The 23,628-nt window shown below is 45.0% G+C and overlaps 1 protein-coding gene across 2 annotated transcripts in view; it reads left to right on the top strand.

Moving 5' to 3' along the window:
* The window catches only part of CDYL2 (chromodomain Y like 2), a 163,463-nt gene extending 140,049 nt beyond the window's left edge, over positions 1–23,414 (top strand). For both annotated transcript variants that reach the window (XM_019711013.2, XM_074314532.1), the window contains 4 exons: positions 2,429–2,601; positions 8,971–9,181; positions 11,755–11,898; positions 16,705–23,414. In XM_019711013.2, coding sequence (XP_019566572.1) covers positions 2,429–2,601; positions 8,971–9,181; positions 11,755–11,898; positions 16,705–16,863 — 687 coding nt within the window. In that variant the 3' untranslated portion in view covers positions 16,864–23,414. The remainder of the gene's footprint in view (positions 1–2,428; positions 2,602–8,970; positions 9,182–11,754; positions 11,899–16,704) is intronic.
* Positions 23,415–23,628: the final 214 nt, after the last annotated feature.

A 23,628-nucleotide genomic window follows, 5' to 3' on the forward strand; every position in this document is an offset into this window, starting at 1 on the left:
TTTAAAAGGTGGGCACAGTTAAGATGGACTCTGGGTGACTGAGTTCAGCAAGTAAAGATGAAGTGGACAGAGGTAGCCTGGTCTCCTCCCCCTTTGCAGCAATTTTTAATGGATTTGGTTATCTGGTTCCAGCCCATGGCAGATCAGAAGCTGGAAGGAGCAGGGGCGTAGTGTTCTTTCTCTACTAGACACTAACAGCAGGAGCAAGTAGCAGCTAGCACGTGTATCACAAGGGGAATAAATCTCCCAAACAGATTTAGGACTTCAAAATGCAGAGCGGTCTGGGAGCATACCTGGGAGCCTCTGAGGGGACGGGTCTGTTATAGGCTAGTCAGTGACCACTGAGAGGTAGTTACATGGGTGCGGTATATTCTGTTCGTAAAGTAAAAGAGTATAATAATTTTAGAACATTTTACTTTAAACAAACCAGTTTCATTATACAATTTTGGATCCTTCAAGAAGGTGAAACCTCAGCCGTCAGTTCAAATTGGATTATCAACACGAGAAAGGCAAAGGAACGGTATACTGACTAGATGTAATTTTTTTTTAAATTAAAAAATGTAGTTTGTGCTTTTGTTGTATCAGTAAGACACAAATTTGCTTTCCATTTAATTCACAAAGGAGGTGGCTCTTTTGTTTGGTTTTGTTTTTACTAATCAACAAGTAAGTGTGACCTCAGACAGAGAGGCCACTCTCTGAGTCATGTGTAGAATCATGTCTTTACAGCAGGGTTTTCTTTTATTTGCCTCTCAGAAAAATAGAGATCATATGTAGGTGAGAGTGTGTCTATTTCTGGAGGCAGATAGATTAAAGGACCCACAAGATAGTGACCTGTTAGCTTTTTTTGGTGTTCAAAATGAATACCTGTGGCTTATACCCTGTTCGAATGGAAAACGCTACTTCAGTCCTCACAGGGCACAGGCCAGGAGATTCTTGATTCAAATGAGTATCTAGCCCTCTGTTTTCCACTAAAATTAATCCATTTGTTTAAGTCATCTTACAGTATGGAGTAGCAGAAAGAGAAGAGATGTTGGGGTGAGATTTGCATCATGGTTTTCTGCCTGTTGCTAGTGACCATGGGCTACCTCCTTTGCCTCTCCAAGTCTGCCTTGCTTCAGCTGCAGAATTGGAATGCAATTCCTTATCTTCCAGGGTTTTCATTTGGAATAAAGTATTATGTGGAAATTATCTGATGCAATTCCTGGAACCTCTAAGCGCTGAATCAATGAGGGGTTCTCTTAAAAGTATATTTTAAAAACCAATACTCTCACAATATTTCCACACTATATCCTATGATTATGCCTATTGAATAATTAGTAACGATCCTTTACAAGCCTATTCACTTATTGTCTCCCCCAGCGGACTCTCAGTTCCACCCAGACAAGTGCATGCTTTGTTCTCTCTTACCGTATAATTTCTGTGCTGATTTTTGCTTTTTCCCTGACTTCTGTTGGACTGAGTGATTGAGCTTTCTTTATTTCACCCTCTCCATTCACTGTAATTCATGATCTACTTTTAAGAAGCTATCCTTAAGTTATGTACACATAGCAAAGCCTAAATGTCATCATTAACTCTCCACCACTCCCAGACATGTAACCTAGGCATGCTCTTACTCTAGCCATCCTTCCTCTCATCTGACACAATATTACTGCCTAAGACCCTAGTTCTACCATGTGCAACCCCCACCCTTAGTTAGTCAATATCAGTATGATGATTTTTATAGTCAGTTCTTATATTGATTTATCAGTACATCGACCAGTTTCTTTGCTGGCTGTCATTCCTTGCATGCCAGTTTTTCTTTCTGAATATAGTTTGCTTTTTTCTCTTTGAAGTGAATCCTATTTTAGTTCTTTCAGTGAGGGTCTAAGAGTGGTAAACATTCTTTTACTAAAAATGCCTAATTTTTACCCTTGCTTTTGAATGATAGTTTAGCTGGATACAGAATTTGTGTTTGACAGTTGTTTTCTTCAGCACCTTGAACATTTTATGGGGTAAGTTGAAGTAAGGATGAGCAAGAGTTTAATCAAATCGACATTCTAGAGATAGCTAACATACCTCACCTGGGCTGTGCACAGGACTTTACCACCACACATTGAAAAGGGCTAAACAAGAAAATGCTGGAACAAGATGTGCCAACATTCACCAGGGATTAATGGGCTTCAAGCTAGGCTTCCAAGTCTGCAGCCTGTGACCCCACTGCCACCTTCTTAACCCTCTGTGCCTTCTTCGGGGAGGACATAGGTGAGCGCTGGCTTTGGTGTTTTTTTGCTAGGTCTGGATGTGGCTTGTGTTCAGGGGAGGTTCCCCACATAGGAAGAACAGCTTTACCTCTATCCTCAGGGGCAAGACCTCTGGCAGGCTTTCGTCTGGAAGCCCCTGGCTTCCAGATAGCTACTTAACATCCCCGCACATCCATCTCTGCCCACAGATCATGAAGGAGGTCCGGAGAGCACTCTGCAACGCATCCACAGATGACAGCAAACTGCTGCTCCTCAGTGCAGTAGGCAGTGTGTTTTGCAGCGGCCTGGATTACTCCTACCTAATTGGCCGGTTGTCCAGTGACCGGCGGAAGGAGAGTACCCGCATTGCAGAAGCCATCAGGTGAGCTCTGCTCGTGTTCGGACACTTGGGGACCTGCCTGGGTTGCCCAATTGAGTGCATAAAAATGCATCCCACGCAGTTAAACTCTTCAAACAACAAAAAATTTTTGTTTTTTAGCATAAGTATATCCCATGCAATATTTGGGATACTTACACTAAGAAATGATTTGTTGATTATCTGAAATTCCGATTTTAATTGGGTATCCTGTATTTCCCTGCCTCAATTAGGGATGTCTGTGCTCTCTAGGTTAGATCTCGCTTTATTCTTTTGATGAAAAAGAGATTTTATTTCCTTATATTAAGCCCAGTGTTTAGTAATGCCCATGTGTTAGCCACATGACTCCCGCCCTCCGCCTCATGGTGAAATCTTTGATTTTTCTGGGCGTTCCTGCGTCCTGGAACTGACATGGCTCAGAACTGGGAAGGAGGATGGAGGGGTTCCCAGGTCAGCTGTGCATTTGCAGACCCATGGAGTTGAGTGTGTTTCCCCTTCTTGTGTTTTTGGGGCAAAAGTTGGGATCCTGGGCATGACATCTGGTCCCAACAATCAATATGTCTTTTGGGACACTGAAGGGTAGCTTTTCCCCCATTCTTTATAGCTTTATCCAAAGCAAGTGAGCGTGATTTCCAGCAAGTGCTGTCAGTTGTCCTCCACCCATGCTCACTGCTGCGCTTTGCCCCGTGCTTAGACTAGAGTCTCAGTTCAGTGATGCTGCCTGGTCTCTTGAGAAGTAACTGTTATTCCACAGGGTGTCCCAAGCCTCAGGCCACAGCTTAGGGATTTTCTGGGGCCTCCAGTCTTACTGTGCTGTGACATTGTCACACAGAGGCTGATTCCCATGTCCTCCCCCAGAGGACGCTTCTGGGGGAGTAGAGTTTCTAAGAGATGACACAGGGACACCCTCACATGGGGTTGCAAGTCCCAATTCAGGGTGAAGCATCCACTGGAGTCTCGGCTCCAAAACACCTATGTGCTTCCCGTGGCAGAACTCTTGCTGGAAGAGATGTGGAAAGCCTGAACGCTGTTGTGAGAAAAGATGTCGTGGTTTCATGCTGCTGTCAGGCTCCCTGGGTGCAGACAGGCCTGGCCATGTCCACGGCAGTTTGTTCTCTGCTCGGACTCAGCTGTGTCTTTTTGCAGCTGCCTTGTCACATGGGGTCCCCAGTAAGGGTTCCTCCTTGTTTATGGGACCATCAGAGATGGGACAACCATCTCTGTGGCTTGAGGAACACCTTGGCCGTAACCTTCATCCAGTTTATGAATTTTCATGGAGGCATTAGCTGGATTTCCATAAGTCCCAAATTTGAGGAGATGCAGAATGCATTAGCTCACCTCTGGAGAAATGCGGTCAGTGGAATTCAGACACTTGCCATCTCATTAGGAAGGTGAGCTTCTCTTAGGTAAAGTGCAGGGAGAGATGGCTGAGGGAATTTTTCCTGATGCTTCAAAGGGAGCAGAAGTTCCTAATACATGAGCTCCCAGGGACATGGGGAGAGGAAATAGAGATGTCCCCTAGATCACTGGTTCTCAGGCCCGACAGCGCAGACTCCCCAAGGAGCTTTGCGAAACCCAGCTGCTTGGCAGTACCCCCAGGAGTCTCTGAATTCATGAATGTGGGGTGGGGCTGGCACATCTTTGGTTTTAAAGTTTCCTCGGTGTGCAGTCTGAATTGAGAACCCCTGCCCCATCCTAACCAAGAAGTTTCTGCACTATCGAAAGCACTAAATGTTGTAGAAACAAAAAGATCCTTATTTTTATGGAAGAGAAGAAAAGTGGTTATAAGAGAAGAGGATGAAGAGGAAGGTGATAGAAGGAATAGGGAGAGTGAGCAACTTCAAGAAAGGATGGATGGGGTGCAGACAGTGTGGCCTTGTCTGCAGAAGAGTGCCCGTGGTCAGAACATGACTGTGGCTTACTTATCACCACCAAACTCTTACGGGAAGGCCCCAGCTCCACCAACTTTCTCCCTCCAGCAGCCACAGAGTTTAGGACACAATGTGGCTGAGAAGCATTTCCAGAGAACATTCTGTAGATTTCCAGAGAAGCATCGTGAGCGAAGGACATTGTCAATAAATGAGTTTGGGCCATGCCACACGTTCTATCCTTGCTCATGCAGGTTTTCCAGGCATATCCATACGTTTATAGTCTCAGAAGTCTCCTGTGGAAGAACTTTGTTCAAAATCATGCATGGCTGGAACACATTTTGGCCATAGGACCTGATACCCTGCTGACCTCCCTTGCAATTCTGTTGGGACATGCATACTCTCAGCTGGGCCAACCTCCAGGACCTGGCCATGCTGCAGGGCCACGACAGCCCCCCAACAGTACTCCCAGCTCACTCTCATCATTTCTGGAAGAAAACATGCATACACGTGACCCAGGATGCCGTGTTCCCTCTGCAGATGTTTGTTGAATGAACTAGCAGATGTGGGAAGAGCTCGGATGATTCATTCTGCAAGAAGCCTCTCTCCAGGACTTAAACAAAGCTGTCTGCCCCATCCTGAAAGAGAGGCTGCCCTCATCTGAACTCCTCTCGGGTGATGTGATGGCCTGCTGGCGGGTTGCTAGAACGAAGGGGAATCAGATAACCCACATGAAATACTTGGCCTGTTCCTGGCACATAATAAGTACTTAGAGTAGGTGTAAAGAATTATTTGCATGACAGTGCTGTTAACCCCAGCCGCAAGTTCTAGCTAAGCCTGGGTCTGAGTATGGAGTGGGCTCCTAGATCACTCCTCGGGGGCCCCAGGGTCACTGTCTCCGTGTGTACCTGGTGCTCAGAGGCCCCGTACCAGCTCACTTGGCTCTGAACTTTGGCAGTGGGAGTGCTGTACCCCATCGCTCTGGTTAAAAGGAATGAATAGCTGGGTCACAAAAGAAATGCCAGTTGCTCCAGGTGATACCCAAACATCCTTGTTTGCAGAGTTTTGCTTCCGAGTCTCCTTTAGGCCAGGAGAGTGGATCGCAGACCAGTGAGAGTGGAATGAAAGCGGTGTCCGTCCTCCCCAGCAGATGTGCTGCTTGTAATAATAGCAGCAGCAACCTGGGCTCCCCGTGTGTCAGGCACTGTGCTTGTGCCCTGGGTGGACAGTCTCATGTCATTCTCATACAGCCTGGCAGGATGCACGGTTGGCTTTCCCATTTTCCAAGGACGAAAATGAGCCTGCAGAAACTGTATCTTGTCCACGACCTCACCCCTAGTTAGGGGCAGAGTTGAGACTTCACTCCAAGTCTTTCAGACCCCGAAGTTCCTGCTCCTGCTGCTGCAGCAGAACAGCCCAACAGCTTGGGCAGGCAGAAGCCACAGGGCTCAGGTTGAGCGGAGGAAGCCGCGAGGGCCAGGGTCAGTGTGACGGACTTGGCTGCTGGGGAAGGTGACGAGCTACTCCCCAGCGCAGCCCCGCCACTGAGTCAGGATCAGATATCTGAGCAGCAGCGTCTGTAATGCAATATCCTGTTTGCTATCTGGCTTCTGCGTCCCTTGCGATTTACATCTACTGCTTGAGGTGAGAGGAAAAGGATGGCGAGATGGTCTGCAAGTCACATTTTTACATCAAGGAAATGAACTGCTTAGACTGACAGGGGGGTTTGGGGGAGGAGGGTCAGAGATATGCACACCTGGTCCCCTTAACCCTCCTCTGGGGTCCTTGTTGCCTCTGCACAAAGCTCAGCTTGGAAACCAAAGAGTGAAAGGCTCTGGGGTCTGGAAGGGTTGTGAGGGGTAAGGTGAATTCCTGAAGGATTGTCGTATGGAGGATGGAGCAGAATGAATGGGAGTATCGGAGAAGCCCATGTGAGGTCACAACAGGAAGGTGTCTTGATAGGTACAGACCCTCTCTATTGGAAATGTTCAACAGAGGACAGATGGTGCATCCTTAGGGTGCTATGGGAGGATTGTGCTCCAAGTGGAAGATTTGGCTCAATGACTCCTGAAGTCCTTCTCAACTCTGAGTTCCAAGATCCTGGAATTGTATGAGGGTCTTTAGAAATGGAATGTCTGTTGAAAATTACCCAAACCCTGTGGTTCCAAGGACCCCGCAAAGAAGCCCCGTATTCCCTGAAGACTCCAAATTATGTTTGGTTAAAAGCACTCATTAAAACCAGTGACTGAGGCCATGAGGTTAGGAAGTCAAGCCAGGATATGGGCCCCTGGAAAACCAGGATTCAGAAGGTCATGGTGCCAGCACTTGCTCTTTGTAGCAGTGTCCTTTTGGGGTCTGCTGCAGTGGGGCCAGCAGTAGCTGGGGTCACTCCATCATCTACTCAGAAAGAGTCACATGGGAGTCAGGAAATGTGATGCCTCAAGCCTGGGTCAAGGGCGCATATTTTCATGAGGACATATGGGTCATAAGGTAGCCCCAACCCCAGCTGGCATATTAAGCAGTCTCCTCACCATTGAATCTGATCCCAACTTATCACCATGATACCCACATCTTTTGATAAGACTTGGGGAGGAATGGTAACCATTGAGAAGGGGAGAATCTGCTCAACATTTGTGTTAAGTATGACCTGCTGTAACAAATAAACCATATATATATGTATATATAATATACATATATGTGTGTGTGTATGTATATATGTATATACACATATATATGTGTATACATATATGTGTGTGTGTGTGTGTGTGTGTGTGTGTATATATATATATATATATATATATATAAAATGGCTCAGTTGTGATAGAAATTTACTTCTCAAATATGTGAACCTAAAACAGATGTTATGGCTCTGTCCATGGCTGACCTCCAAGTGGTAACCCAGGAACCCAGACTCCTTCCATCATGTGGCTCAACAAATGTCTTCCAAGATTACCACTTTATCAAAATGAAAGGGCTCAGAGAACTGTATGGTGGGAGTTTTCCATGGCTCAGGCATGGAAGTGTATATATTTGTATGGTTTCCACTCACATTTCATTGGCCAGCGCTTGGTTACTTGGCTACGGCCAACTGCAAGGGAGGCTGGGAAATGTGTTCTAGCACTAAGGAAGAAGAGGGAAGGACGTCAGGTGTAGTGAATAGCTAGTGCATCGCTGCTACACATCTGCAGCTTTTGCTCTTGTCTGGGGGAATCCTTTATCTATTCAACAGCTATTTACTGAGTGCTAATTTCAACATGGATGGAGAGCAAGCAGTGCACAATACAGACCTATGTGTTTTTTTAAGGAGCTGAACTAAATAAGCAAGCAAGTAATTAGGATAATTGCAGATTGTGATAATGGTGTTTTCCCAGAATTCTCAGAAGGCCCGCACCACACCATGAGCAGGGGTGTGAGTGACATGAGCTAATGCCTAGAGACGTAAGCAGAGGCAGACCAAGGTCATGGTTGGGAGTTTAGATTTTATTCTTGTGAGTTCTTGGTAGTTTCCAATCTACCACCTGAGAATAATGAAGGATGCAGACTTTACTAGGCATTTTGGATCTTTTCTCGATGTCCAGAAAAGTACTAAAATTTTATAGATCTTATATAGCAAACGGGGAAGGTGAAAAGCATTCTAAGGCAAAGGAAGTGCAGGTCATTGCAGGTGGTCTCTGCTTAATAGGTAAAGATGGAGGCTGTGACCTTGCTCAGTACACAAGGTCAGAGATATAAAATATTGCCTTATCCCATAGCCATGATTCCAGATGCCTCATACCTCCAGGGGATCCCAACGTCTTTACCCAGTTTTGGTCAAAGCCACCCTAACACATAGACCCTTGATGAATCTGGCATCCTTTAGGTAATTCAGAATCATACAATCCTGGTATTGAAAAGAATCCAAATGTCTCAGTCTTCACTCAAGCCCGTCATCTATAGCTTGAATTCCCTCTACACCATCACCCAAAGGGATCATCGGGCCAAAATTGGAATACTTCCAATAATGAATTCGTATCTCCGGAAGCCGCTCATTCCACCTTCAGCCAGTGCCATTGGAACATTCCTTCTCTCCTTGAGCTCAGATATGCCCCTTTGTAACATTCTCCTGTTGGCTCTGGTCTGGTTCTGAACCTTACTATTCAAGTTGTCTTCATTAGGATATTTATAGCTTGTCAGCATCTAGGGAGTGGAAGGACAGGGTAACTCGGGAAGTGATGGCACATCAGACATGATCTGGGGCCCTCTGAGCAGACCCGGACATGTGGTCACCCCATCAGGTCCCCTCTGAAAATCTGGCACCAAGCCCTGAGTGTGCCAGGCTTGTGACTGCAGCTCAGTGGCTTGGCGTCTGGGAGAATGAGACCCTTGCCCAGCACCCACTCCCTCTGACAACCCACAGCTGCTTCACAGCACCTGGGGAAGCTTATTTCAGTCTGGGAAGAACCAGGAGTGTCAAGTGGTCTCAGTAAGCCTGGTCACCTGTTAAAGAGGGTCTTCTCTTTTCCCCCAGGGACTTTGTGAAGGCCTTTATCCAGTTTAAGAAGCCCATCGTGGTGGCGATCAACGGGCCTGCCCTGGGCCTGGGTGCCTCCATCCTGCCCCTCTGCGACATCGTGTGGGCCAGCGAGAAGGCCTGGTTTCAGACCCCCTATGCCACCATCCGCCTCACACCCGCCGGCTGCTCCTCCTACACCTTCCCCCAGATCCTGGGCGTTGCGCTGGTAAGCCTCCCCGCAGACAGGCAGAGCGGTGTTCAAGCAAGGTCATAGAGGCCATTGTAGGCTGTGGTCAGATTCTGCACCAGCAGCCAGAAGCAAGTCTGTGCAGGGGTGAGTCAGAATAACAGCTACCACTTAGTAAGCACACCATTCCTTCCCCCATCCTCACCACAACCCTGTAAGGTAGAAAGAACACCTGTTATCTCCACTTGACAGATGTGGACACAGAATCAGAGAGATTGACTGAGTTGTCCAAGGTCGTCCAGTGGTAATGGCAATTGGATATGAACACAGTCTGTGCTCTTAAGCAGTGTACTATGAAGCAGAACCTGCCTCTGAGGAGGAAGTCTGAAATTAGCACTGCCAGGACGTGGGCGGGGGTCAGTGAGTGTGGTTGATCTAGGAGGTTTGTGAGGGGGCATTTTGAGGTGGCTTCAGTGCGGTGCAGGCTTCAGCAAGGTCTGCACAGGGCTGTTTGCTGGTGCCTCCCTAGCACTGCTGGGAGCATTCTGCCCACAGATGCTGGCGTCCTGAGAGACCCCAGAAAACTGCCAAAGAATCGTGACCCAGATGACAGGGCCAAACCCCACAGGGGGCGGTTAGAGGAGGTTCCCAGCAGGGGCACTGCCCTAGTAGGATGGAAGCCCCCATCCCATCCCCTCTGTGTGGTCTGTCTCTCTTTGATGATAGCATGAAACAGGAATAGCACCTAAGAGATGAGTGGAGATTATCTTACGCCCCCAAACCCACCAGTACCACCTGGTCTATGCAGCAGGGCCTACATATGGGACAGATAAGGCCATTCAGAGTCAGCAACTCACTTGGAGCTGCTTTCAGCTGCTCATTGTCGCACCTGTGGCAGAAAAATGAGGCAGGCCAGGGGGCCCAGGAAGCAAACCCTTTCGCTTTTGATCTCAGCTACTGTGTTCTGCCTGAACTCAGTGCCACTCCAATTCCTCTCCATCCTTTGTGGTCACAAAAATGTTAACATTGTACAGTCTTAGGTCTCCCTTCCTTCCTTCCTTCCTTCCTTGCTCTCTCTCTCTCTCTCTCTCTCTCTCTCTCTTTCATCTATCTTCCTTCCTTCCTTCCTTCCTTCCTTCCTTCCTTCCTTCCTTCCTTCCTTCCTTCCTTCCTTCCTTCCTTCCTTCCTAATTATTTCTGAAACTCCAGGAATGTTGCTGATTGAGACATGTTCTTATTGCTGACTGAGTCTTGTTTGGTTCCTTCCCCTGAGTTCCTTTCATTTCTCCTTCCTGAGACAGAGGTGTTTCTAAATAAGTATAATGGCATATGTTTGTCTTCCAACCTCTCACCAAGTGCATACTATGATCAATTTTTCCACTCTGGCATGAAAGATTGTCTGTCCTTTGGGTCATCATGACCCTTCAGTGTTCACCAGAACAAAATGGAAAACACTGCATGAATGCAGAGGCTGAGAGAGAAAGCTTGGCATCTCAACATCGATCCAAGAGTGGCTAAGCATATGGGGCAGGACAGAAGAGGAGGGGAGGCAGGTGGATGGCAGGTTAGGGAGGGGGTTGTCTGCCCTGTGAAGGAGGCGGGGATTCATCTTGAAGGAGATGAGGACCCTGTCTCATGGTTGTGGCCATTACGCCCTAATTATCAGTGCGAGGGTCACCTGTTGGTAAGTTTTAGCGTTGACACACTGTGCTATCTGTGCCCAGGACCTTCTCCATGCAGCTCCGCCCGAACGTGTGTGATAGCTGTGAACTTCAAAGAAAAAGGAAACTTTGGGGGGAGTAGGGTGCAGAGGAGCCCTCAGAAGGCCCGGGGGAGCTTTCCACGCTTCAAGACAGGGCAGTGCCTGTGCATAGCCCTGGGCCATCAGGAGAGATATTTCCCTGTGTTGGCATTATGGTATTATGCATGATCTTTTTGGCTGCCAGTGATGGAAACATTTTCATTGGCTTAAGGAGGGGGCGGAAAAAAAAGAAGAAATAATGATTGCCATAGCTTGGCAAGTCCAGAAGGGGGACGTTTCTTAGGGGCTAACAGGTCCAGGAATTCAAATACCATCAGAACTCTTGTTCTCCATTTCTCCTTTCATTGTGGACCTGCTTCTCCACAGAGCGGGGACACAGTAGTGGGTGGCCCTGGGCTCATTAACATTAGCCTGAGACCAGAGAGGGAGAGAGTCTTCCCCATCATCTCTGGCTTGGAAACCTCATAGAGAGCTTTGTGACATAGGGTAGACATCTGTTCATCCCCAGGCCAGTTGTCATGGCCAGGGGATCAGTGCAGAGATGTACCCAGCCCTAGGCGCGTGCCCGCCCTATGGGTCTGCTGCCAGACATGGGGAGGGGTATTGGGCCGATGAAGCCACAGTAGGTACATGACTTCTTTGGGGAATTTAATGAAAGCTGTGGACTCTCTGCTCAGAAAGATGCACATAGACACAAACATTTGCTTGCAGTTCCCAAAGCTCATTGGACCCCCGGTTAAGAATCCTGCCTGCGAGATCTGAGACACTTGCACACTGCAAGCCCAGGCCTCACTGACAGACACAGGAGGCGCTCCGGGCTCTCAGCCGACCCCTGCCTTTGCTTTTTCAGGCCAATGAGATGCTCTTCTGTGGGCGGAAGCTCACTGCCCAGGAGGCATGCAGCAGAGGACTTGTGTCCCAGGTCTTCTGGCCAACCACGTTCAGCCAGGAGGTCATGTTGCGGGTCAAGGAGATGGCGTCCTGCAGTGCAGTGGTGAGTTCCTGTGTCTTTGTGTGCTTGTTGTTGCAATAGACCCACAAGGGCAATGAGGCTGAACGGGACGAATTGACTCGCCAAAGGAGTACATGCAAGGCCCTGGGTAATGTAACAGATGCCTCATCTCAGTGTTGAGAACTTCAGTCCAGAGGGAGATGGTCAGCATTATTAGATACTCCAGTTTGAAAACCCTCACAGAAGAGATTTATACTCTGGGGTAGAGTGTACTGCTTTAAAAGTCCTACCCCCCACCCCTACCCCGCAACACAAAACATCTAGAGTTTTCAAAGAAATGAGAAGCAAAAGCAATAGGACAAAGTGTATTAAACCAGTCAAGAGACAAGAGAAAGCCGTCCACACTATCCTTGTATTTCATTCCTCCTGCCCACCGAGCACTTGGCACGTTTAAACATCACCGTTTGACGCTGAAGACACATTGAAAAATAGATAAATAAATATCACCTCCATAGAGGCGCCAATATTTAATTAAGTGTCGATTTTATCTCATAAAAGTCACTCTGAGGACCGCATGGAAATATCCTGTGGAGAGGTGGAGAAAAGGCCGCTCCCGGAACCCCAGGCCCCGCTCAGGAAATGAGAAAGGTGCTTTGGGAGAATAAGGCGGGGACTCTTTCTGTGCTGGATTTATGGGGCCAGCCTCATGACCCTCCCTTCCTCCTCCCTGTCTACCCTGAACACCAGCTGTCATGCCTCTCCTGATTTGCCTCATTTGCCTTTGTTGGGCACCTACTGTATGTGAGCTCTGCTCCCTGGAAGCCTAACAGTACCAGTGACAATGACGGGGTGGTAAGGGTCTGACATTGTTGATAAACACTTATTATGGGCCAAGCACTTTGCGTGTCTCTTTATTTGGATTCTCCTTTAATCTTCCTGATGACTGTGGTGAACAACTCATCCCACTTTGCCTGGGACTCTCCTGGTTTTAGCACAGAGAATCCCTCGTCCCAGGAAACCCCATGGTCCTGGGCAAACAGGGATGGCTGATGACCCCAGGATCAGCTGCACAGAGAGGCAGAGCGAAATTTTTTAAAGATTTAAAGTATAGTTGATGTACAATATTATATTAGTTTCGGGTGTACAACATAGTGGTTCTACATTTATATACCTTACGATGCGGTCACCACAATACGTCTAATAACTATCTGTCACCGTGCAAAGTTATGATGATGTTATTGACTATATTCCCCGTGCTATACGTCACATCTCCATGACTTACTTATTTTATAACTGAAAGTTTGTATCTCTTATTTCCCCTTACCTTTTCACCCAGCCCCTACCCCTCGCCTCTCTGGCATCTGTCAGTTTTTTCTCTGTATTCATGGGTCTGTTTCTGTTTTTTTTGTGTTTTTTTTTTAAAGGTGCCATATATAAGTGAAATCATACAGTATTTGTCTTTCTCTGTCTGACTTATTTCACTTAGCATAATAACCTCTAGGTCCATTCATGTAGTCACAAGTGGAAAGATTTCATTTTATTGTATGACCGAGTAATATTCCACTGTATATATGTACTACCTGCTTTATCTATTCATTTATCAGTGGACTCCTAGGTTGCTTTCATATCTTGGCTATTGTAAATAATGCTGCAGTGAACACAGGATTGCATGTATCTTTTTGAATGAGTGTTTTCTTTTTCTTCAGGTAAATGCCCAGAAGTGGAATTGCTGGGTCGCGTGATAGTTCTATATTTAATTTTTTGAGGAACTTCCATACTGTTTTCCATAGTGGCTGTATCATCATTCCCACCAACAGTGTATCAGGGTTCCCATTTCTACACATCCTCTCCAACACTTCTTATTTGTTGACTTTTTGGTTATAGCCATTTTGACAGGTGTGAAGTGGTATCTCATTGTGGTTGAGCATCTTTTCATATGTCTGTTGGCCATCTGTAAGTCTTTGGAGAAATGTCTGTTCAGGTTCTCTGCCTATTTTTTAATTTTTTTATGTAAAGCTGTGTGAGTTCCTTGTGTATTTTAGACATGAACCCCTTATCAGACATATAATTGCCAAATACCTCCTCCCAAGCAGTAGGTTGTCTTTTTACTTTGTTGATAGTTTCCTTTGCTGTGCAAACATTTTTTTAGTTTGATGTAGTCCCATTTGTTTAGTTTTGCTTTTGTTGCTCTTACTTGGGGAGACATCTCCCCAAAAAATATCTCTAAGACTGATGTCAAAGAGTTTACTACCTATGTTTTCTTCTAGGAGTTTTATGGTCTCAGGTCTTGTCTTTAAGTCTTTAATCCATTTTGAGTTTTTAATTTTTGTATATGGTATAAGAAAGTGGTCCAGATTCATTTTGTTTGTATGTATCTATTGAGTTTTCCCAACACCATTTATTGAAGAGACTGTTATTTCCCCATTGTATATTCTTGCCTTTCTTGTTGTAAATTGACCATATAAGCATGAGTTTATTTCTGAGCTGTCTATTCTGTTCTATTGATCTACGTGTCTGTTTTTGTGCCAGTACCTTACTGTTTTGATTACAAAAGCTTTGTAATATAGTTTGAAAGCAGAGAGCATGATCCCTCCAACTTTGTTCTTCTTTCTCAAGATTGCTTTGGCAATTCGGGGTCTTCTGTGGTGCCATATAAATTATAGGATTATTTGTTCTAGTTCTGTGAAAAATGTCATTGGTATTTTGATAGGGATTGCATTAAATCTGTAGATTGCTTTGTGTAATATGTTCATTTTAACGATATTAATCCTTCCAGTCCATGAGCATGGTATATTCTTCCATATATTTGTGTCATCTTCAGTTCATTTCACAGTGTCTTACAGTTTTCAGAGTATAGGTCTGTCATCTCCTTGGAAAATTTATTTCAAGGTATTTTATTTTTATTTTTTTGGTGCAATTATAAATGTTTTTTTCGTACTTTTTCTGTTAGCTTGTTTTAATGTATAGAAATGCATCACATTTATGAATATTAAAATTGTATCCTGCAACTTTGCTGAATTCACTTATTAGTTCTAATTGTGCGTGTGTGTGTGTGTGTGTGTGTGAGCCTTTAGGGATATCTCTCTCTCCCTCTCTCTCTCTCTCTCTCGTGTCAAAAAATGTATACACATGACATATTCATCTTTTGTTATTGGTATATATTGAATATTACAATTTTAATACAGTTTTTTCCTTTTTCAAAATGTGTATACATTTTTTGGCACCGTGTGTGTGTGTATGTATGTGTATAAAATATCATGTAGTCTGCTAATAGTAACAGTTTTACTTCTTCTGTTTCAATTTGGAGAGGCAGGTAGAAATTCTAAGAAGAGGAAACATCATGAGTGAGGGCACATGAGTCTGAAAACCCATGTGGACCTTAGGCAGCAACTCATGGTGGTGTGAGCAGGTGCACAGGCTATTCAAGGGACAATGAGACTGAAAAGGAAGGTAGGAGAAAGGCCTCACCGCTCCACTGAGGAGTCCAGTCTTTGGGCTCTGGAGGTACTCGGGTGAGACCAGCTGTTGAAGAAATACTGCAAGGAAATCTCTCCTGCCAACAGTTATGAATTCAGGAGCTTTGGGTTGATTTGCCCAAGAACATAATCTACCCCACAACCTCTCGGAGATGGTGTTCTTTGGAGGAGTTCTCCGTCTGCCAGCCCATTCTCACCACCTGTTAGCCTCCAGCCCAAGCTGAAGAAGGCGATCACAGCCCATCTCCCGTCCGCTTGAGCAAGGAAGCTCTTGTCTTGTTTTTGTTTTCCTATTTGAAAGTGCTTTGGGAGAGTGTGAACTGAAGTCTTGATGCCAGCAGAGGATGGTGGAGGCCAGTGGAAGGATGCTTGGATGCCACCCTTCCCGGCAGAGCCTCTGCCAGAGGAAGGCAGCAGTGCGGCCGGTCAGAATCCTCGAGACATTGGCAGGCCACATCCATCAGGCAACTCTGGGCAATTTTACTTTATTGAGCATGGGCACTTCCTCTGTCCTGTGGAGATTACCTATTTGTGGAGGTCTCGTGAACAAGAAATGAAAGAAGGCAGGAAAAGTACTTCTCGTAGACCCTATTAATTACCCATGATTGTAGTGGCATTGTTATTATTACTATGATCACTGTGATTGTTATTATTCATTACTATGATTAGTACTATTATTACCATGGCATTGCTAATACTACAGCTACAATTACTGCTCTAGTATAGTCTTATCACCCTCATTACCATTACCACGACTGTATTCCTAACATTACTACTCTTGTTACCACTACAAAGCTATAGCAGTAGTATTAGTCTCACTGTTATTACTCATTACTACAAGTATTGTGTTTATGGTTACTCATTATTCCAATGATTGCTGCTAGTTGTACTGCTTCTCTTACTACTAAGCCTGAGCGAGGGGCATTGCTGTGGGGGTGGGTTATGCGGATACTTAGACGACCATTAATTCATTGCATTTCATTACTCCGTGATCCCAACCATGCTTGAGTTCGGTATCATTTTTCCCGTCTCACAGATAATGAAACGGAAGCTCAGGGAGGTGCAAATAGTGTTTCCCAAACTTTTTCATGACGCCCATAGAAAATGGTACTGAGTTTATGTCACCCTTGGGTAAACGACAAAGGTCTTGCTGTTGGGGGTGACTGGGGCTCTACTCAGTCATCCAGGGACTTTGGGCTCAACGTCATAGCATGCCTGGAATCCATCCCCAGCATTGCCGGGGACATGGGCCTGGGAGACAGCCTCCTCTGGCTTTGGACATTGGAAGGCTAACTGGTGCCTCACAGGCCAAGTACGTTCTGGAGCAGAGTCCCCGGTGCCCGGCTAACAAGGCTTGTGCATTTCCCTTCAGGTGTTGGAAGAGTCGAAATGCCTCGTTCGGAGCTTCCTGAAATCGGTGCTTGAAGATGTGAATGAGAAAGAATGCCTCATGCTCAAGCAACTGTGGAGTTCCTCCAAAGGCCTGGATTCCCTGTTCAGCTACCTGCAGGACAAAATTTACGAAGTCTGAAGTTGCCCCGGCTCATTTGCCCCAATGAATCAAGGGCACCTGACTTCTAGTTTTGCCCTGTGTTTCAGAAATTGGAGTCCAGTGTATGCCCTGCCAAGGGGTTTGTCAAGGTGTCTCTATACCTAGGGTTGTGTCCATTTCCTTGTGTCCTTTGGTTGCTCCTCATTGGTTTGATTTTGTGTAACAGATGGGAAACACAGCATACTTGGCCTTCCCCATGCCCCAACCCTAACCAGCTAGAGAGCTATTGAGGGCTATATCTTCCCAGGCCTCCGTCAGGGCTGTCCTGTCCCCACTTGCTGAAATGCACCATCTCGGTCCAGGAAGGGGAAGATCAGTGTCCTCCATTCTTCCAACTCAGACTGTGTCTACACAGTGCCTCTGATTTGGAGATTTGGCTCACGTTCTCTTTGGTGAAGTGTAGATCTGGTGATGGGGGACAATCCATCTTTGGGAATTTACAGACCAATGAGCAAAACCATTGTGTAGAGCCAACCTCAGTCTCCTCTCTGATGCATATCTGTGTGACTTTTAGGGCTCACCCAACTGAGTGATTTACAAACCTAGATATTGTACATTTAGGAATGTTTTGTTAAATATATATTTTTAAAACAATGTAAGTGGAAATTCTGATAATTTATGTGTATTATATGTAAAGCTAGTTTTGCAAAAACATGAACTAGGAAAATGGTTTTTTCTTTAATCAGACTTATTTAATTTATTTATTTTTGTTTTTATATTATGATATCTGTCATTCACACAGACGTTATTTTCATACTGCCCTGGACCAAATTCCATACAAGGTTCATGCTGTTTGGTGCATTGTAGCAATGAACCATGTAGAAATAAAATTCAGAGAGATAAAAATGGAAGGACTTCTGTGGATAAAAAGAATAGCTCTGTACCGGATCTTCTGTGTATAAAATAGTTCTCAGCTGTAATAATTGAATACTTGTCCTTAGGAGAAATCGCAGAGGAGCTTTCTCTGTACTCTGCTGCCTTTAAGGAGATAAAGGGGCCTTCAGCCTAAATGGTACTAAGACACCCAGTCCCTAATTCTGTGACATCAGGAAGAGATGGGGACTAGGCCCCACCTGGGGATTGCATACTGTCTAGAGTAAGACTTTTTCTTTGGGGCAAATGACTGAACTTGGATTTCAGAGTTCATCCATTCCACGTAGGCAGCGATGTCTGGTTTGGCTTTCCGGGGAGGTGGGAAGCATTCCCACTCTGTTGAGCTGTCAGTAAGTAGAAGGTCTGAATCTTCCTGCATTCAGAAGCTCAGACGACCCATCTTTTTTCGAGTTGTTTGCTCACATCAAGGAGCAATAACCAGAGATGAAGTCTCCTGCCCCAGGGCCTTTGGGCTGCACGAGGGCCCCACCATCTGTATTCAGACCGTCAGCCCAAAGTCTGTGGATCGGCTAGAGGGAAGGAGCGGTTTCGGTTTTGGTTGGCGAGGGAAAGGTTAACATCAAGGTGAGAGCAGGAATGACAGGACGATGCTCCATGTGAGGCTTAAACCTGTTACTGGTCAAGCACCCAGGGAAGTTCGATTCTCAGAGTGGCAGGATATTTCCATTTCCGTCACAACCCCTGCATGTCCTCAGAGGCCCTTTGCTCACCCGTCTTCTCTTTCCTTACGTTAGTCGCCATCCTCTCTTGTCCCTTCCTTGGAGAGAGCAGTGAGAGTTGGGCACAGCTGGGGGAGGGGAGGTGGGCTGAGAAAAGGAGGGTCATTGCTGTGGTTATCTGTCTCTCTCTGGTCCCTTTTCTCTCTTAAAGGTGACCAGATGCAATGGGCTGGACAGAGCGAGAGCATTCATGGCTCTCAGCGTTGTGTTTCAGAGAACATGTTGAATTCTATGATCAGAGACATGGTCCTTCAGGGAATCGGAAGTTTACCTGGACTTTTGGTCCTTAAGACGGCCTTGCTGCCTCCTCTGTAGAAAGCCTCTCTGCTTTTGGATTTCCCCACGACTTCATGAGAGTCCAGGAGGAGGCAGCTTCCTGTCTTTTCCCTTCTTCCGTTTGTGCCATCTTGGCTAAGGTGAGCCTTGGTGGAATCTAGCCAGAGGAAGATGGAACTGAAGTCCAGTGTACCCTCTCCTTCGTCCACGTGGGATCTTGTAGGAACTGCAGACCTAGACTCTAGGGAATTACTCTAGGGAAACACCTGCTTTTGCCCAGATGCCTATTTGTCACATTTCCACTTGGGTTTTGTCCCTTCCTTTGAGAAAGCAAAGAATGCTTTTCCAAGGCCCCTAGACAAATGTCATTCTTGTGTGTTGTGGTAGATAATCTCCAGCATTGTAAAATTCTCTAAAGAAAGAGACCCTCGCTTTCTGTTTACCTTCTGGGGCAGATACATTTACCATAAAAGCAGTATCAGGATTCTTGTTGAAGATTGAAGAGAATGTTTGGAAATTCCTTTCGATCAGTGTTCGCCTTGGTTCCCTGCTGAAAGCATCAGAAATATTTCAGCTTTAGACGTATCACAAATCCAAACTTCTAAACATTTCAAGGATCTCTGCTGATAAGGTTGGAATGTGAAACCATTACTAAGATGGAATTACTGTTGTTAATTTGTAAGTTCTGGTTATAATAGGAGGTATTTTAAAAGATGGTCTATGTTTTGGTTGTTCCTATATAGTCAATTCAAGAAGAATGTTCCACAAATTGGGCAAAAGTTGGTTAAATCTGTTTACTACAGGGTAGACTGAGTCTCTGGATTTTTCACTTTCTGAATGGTTGTTTTGATAATGTGTAGGTGAAATCCACATAATTTACATAGCAAATTGCCCTGGGATGGAAAATGCCAGACCTGTGGGTGTGTCAGGGTTTGTCCTAATAGCTTTCTCAAGATAGGGTTCAGGCCTTCACTTGTTATCTTCTATCCCAGCACCCTCTTTCTATGTGTGGGATCCTTCCTTCACTCCCTACCCTGCTTTGCCCCCACCCCACCCTACCCCACCCCACCCTGTGTCTGTCACTTCCCAGAGCCTGGGCGGGTCTTTGAGGAATCGTGCCCCATCCCAGAATTACCTGTGGGGTTGGATAATGGCTATAGGTGGGAAGTTGAGGGTACCTCTTTAGTCAAGGAACCTTCTAGGCAGTCCACTCCTTGGCATCCTGTTATGTTAGCCCTGGATTAGAACTCTCCTTCCCTGTCTGCTCCAACCCCTGGTGACTAGCATCCAGCATCTTCTGGTGCAGCCATCTGTGCTAACTGCCCCAGGACTTTTTGTACAACTTTGCTGAGGTCATCAGAGCTCCTCACCATTTGGAAACTCATGTACCCAAGTATCCCTTCTGGCTTTGGAATAATCTCTGTGGGTAAAAACCATCACAAATTACCCTCTAAGAATGAAATTGGATAACTATGAAAAGGTAGTAGAGAATTGATTTAAAATGTTCTTATTCAGTGTAGATTAAACTAGAAAATGTTCTCTCTGAAGCATGAAAATGTTTTTTCCATATGAAGTTTAGTATGAGGATGGAGAAATAATAATCACAGTAGACTCTGATCAATGCGACTGTATCTCTGAATATCCGCATTTAAAAATAACCGTGACTGAATGCTGAATTGCATTTCCCATTATTAACTGTTGGTTCAAAAAATTTTGTAAACTTTTTTTAATTTGAGATTGTCACGTTCATGCAATTTTACAATCTAGTTTCTGTGGAAAAAAATTTTTTTAACAAAGAGAAACAAATATAAACATCTTCAAATCTTCCTAAGTGAATATTTAAAATGCAGAATTGCTTCTCTTCGGTGTTTCTGAATTCAGATACTTAGGTCTGTTGTATATATTAGTTTAGACACTCTCACTAATATACACAGTATTTAAGACTCTAAATGAGATTTCTTAAGTATTTTATTTTATTCTCTGTAAATGGTTTTGTATAATCTTTACAAATCTACACTTTGCCTTTGTAGATATTTAAGGGAAACCATTTGGGGGTTGTCTTGCATGTATATTTTTGTTGTAGATAAGTGTTGCTTAGTTATTTCTGCAAATTTTGGTTGAAATGCTTACAGACTTTAATACAGTATATATTTTCAGAATATAAACTTTTATATTTCTGTGCTAAGTTAGGATATGCGTTTTAGGCAATCTTTTCCATTAATATCACTTGTTCTTTCAAAAAATAGCATACTGTTCTGGTGCCAATGTTTTTTGTTTTTTGTTTTTCATTAGACTCTAATGTTCTTATATTGTTAGAGAGCAGGTTAATTTTTTTTTCTTGAAGTATAATTTGAAAATGTATTGAATTTGTGAATAAGCCTTACCATTAGGATCAGTAAATTTTCCAACCTTTGCAACTACATATGTAGTTTAAGATCTCCCCATAAATTTTCACTGTGTGGCAGTTGATGGAGTTTGTGAACAGAGCCTTAAGCTTGTTGCAAAAAACAAAAAGGGTAATACGGGTTGTTTCTTACAAGGGTTGTTTCTTACAAGCAACAGAAGCCATGTTAATGGACTCAGTGCAGTCTGTAAGTCATGGCAAATCTGAAGAGTTTGGTTGAGTTGATGGCAGCAGGGGCCAGATAGGCAACTTGGTGATTCTCTTTGGCCATACAAAGGGACCAAGGACAGGTTTTCCGCAGCCACCTTTGTACTATTCACATGGTTTAGACACGGTCCCAGGGAGGGCTGCTGGTCCATCATTTGTTCTGAGCAAATGGCATTTCCTGCTCCTGACCTTGGCAGTTGACCCCAGGTTCCTTGTGGGTGACCTGGAAACGTCCAGCCTGGCTGAGATCAGCATTCCTTGAGAGATGTTAATAAAGTTTACATGTGAGTTTTACTGTGTAGACAATCTGAAGTCACTTTCAGTTACATAATCAGCATTTCCATATGTCCCGAGTGTCTTATCAATGAATGGTGTGTGTTAAGCCATACTCAGCCCGCGTTTAGCAGGGCAAAGGTAAACTAGATGCAGAGCGTACACTTCAGCTGAGGCAGTCCCCCCAGGGCTGTTTTCATGGAGCATAAGTCATGGAGCTCATTGGTGGTGCATCCCACTATCTGGGATCTAATAAAACCAACTAAAATTTGGACTTAATTTTAATTTTTTTAAATTTTGATTCCTTTCAGTTGGTCACACTTCCATAGGTACCAACCAATTCTCCTTACAAAGAAGGCTTTAAAGATGGTCTTGAGACCAGGGCTGTCGTGTGGCTACAGTCAAGTTATTTGGTTTCTCTCGAATAAATGTTCACAAAATCAACTTACCTACCATTAGGATGGAGATTTGCTTCAAACGTTTGCAGTATGTGTGGCCATCAGAACAACTGATATCTAGTTTTGAGTTTCTCCTCTGGCCTCTCCATGGGTTGACCGTGCCTCATTGGCCCAACACCTGGACTGATGCTGGAGCGCACTAGGGTGGGTAGTTGGGAGGGTGTAAGAGTTTTCCATCTCGTATTTAATTTGTCCCTGTGCCATTAGTCCCAGCTTGAAGTCATTTGCTGTCCATGTAGACGGGATGGTGAAAATATTGCCTTTCATAAAACCAAGGACCAAAGAATTGCATTATTTCAACAAAGCACGACTTTCATAGATTGTAGGCACATCTAGGCAGAGGTGTGCATGCCTCATGGCACAGAGAAACTGCCCACTTCCACCAACCTCATGCTGCCCCTGGCTGGCCACCCAGAGGGATGTGTTGTCACCTTGAGAAGGCTCTGAAAGATGAGTTTCTCAGATGGAAACTCGCGATTTCAGGTGGGTGTTTTTGCTGTGCAGTCCCAGCCTTTGTCCATATCATAAAAAGTGGAGATCTGTCATTCTTCCAGGTTCTCTCACCAGTGTAGACTGCTCCATCTGAATAGGAACCTCCAGTGCGAGTTTTTTAGGTGTGTCTACACTGAGCAGCAGGCCTGCAGTTGCTGAATTTCCACTTCCTTTTGTTCTGCATTGATCCGGTCATTCCAGTTCCTGTTCAGTGTGAGAAGAATTGTCTTCAATTCTCACACTAGGTGATGCTCCATTCTCATTCATGATGAAATCATCGATCCATTCACTGGTTGAGAAATGACAGAGGCTGAAGAAGTGGTATTCTAGTGGTAAGGCTTATTACCAAACTTCTGATAATGAAGCAGGCTACCAAAAACTTACCCAGCCCACCCTCGGAGTGTTTGGGTTTGATCATGGATGTAGCACACACGCCAAAATCCAAGGAGACCTTTGCAAGTTAGGCTACTCGTTTTCTTTTGCCAGGTTATCATGGGAGAGTCTTTAACTAGTTCTGAATATTTGTTAAGTATGAGTACTTCATAGAATTATCAAACAGGTACAGCTGACCCTTTCTCGACCACGTTGTAAATATTTCCTGAGACTGGGTGCAGTACTGAGGGATAATAATCTTCTGATTTATCAAATGCTGACTGTCTAGAACAAATCGTACACTCTCTTTGTGAATGGTCCTGTAACGTGTATGAACACATTTCTGGGTGCCTTAGAAGTTGTATTTTCATGTGTGCTAATATGCAGTATTTATACATTGTGAAAAGCTGCTTTGAATAAAAAGGTTGAAACTTCGTCTGCATTTGCCTGTGTTCCCCCACTTTGCAGCCTGTACCTGAAATTGACAAACAGGTTCTGTGGTTTCTGAACAGAGATGTTTCTGGGGCCTCCAGGGGGTTGAGGCATCAACTGTTTCTAGGTTGTATCTGGGTTCCTGGGGAGCATAGGAACTCCCACCCACGTCAGGCTTGGGGCTTCAGCTACTCAGGCAGGTCGTCACTGGGCGGCA

This window comes from Rhinolophus sinicus, linkage group LG11 (assembly GCF_036562045.2).
Source record: "Rhinolophus sinicus isolate RSC01 linkage group LG11, ASM3656204v1, whole genome shotgun sequence".
NCBI lineage: Eukaryota > Metazoa > Chordata > Mammalia > Chiroptera > Rhinolophidae > Rhinolophus > Rhinolophus sinicus.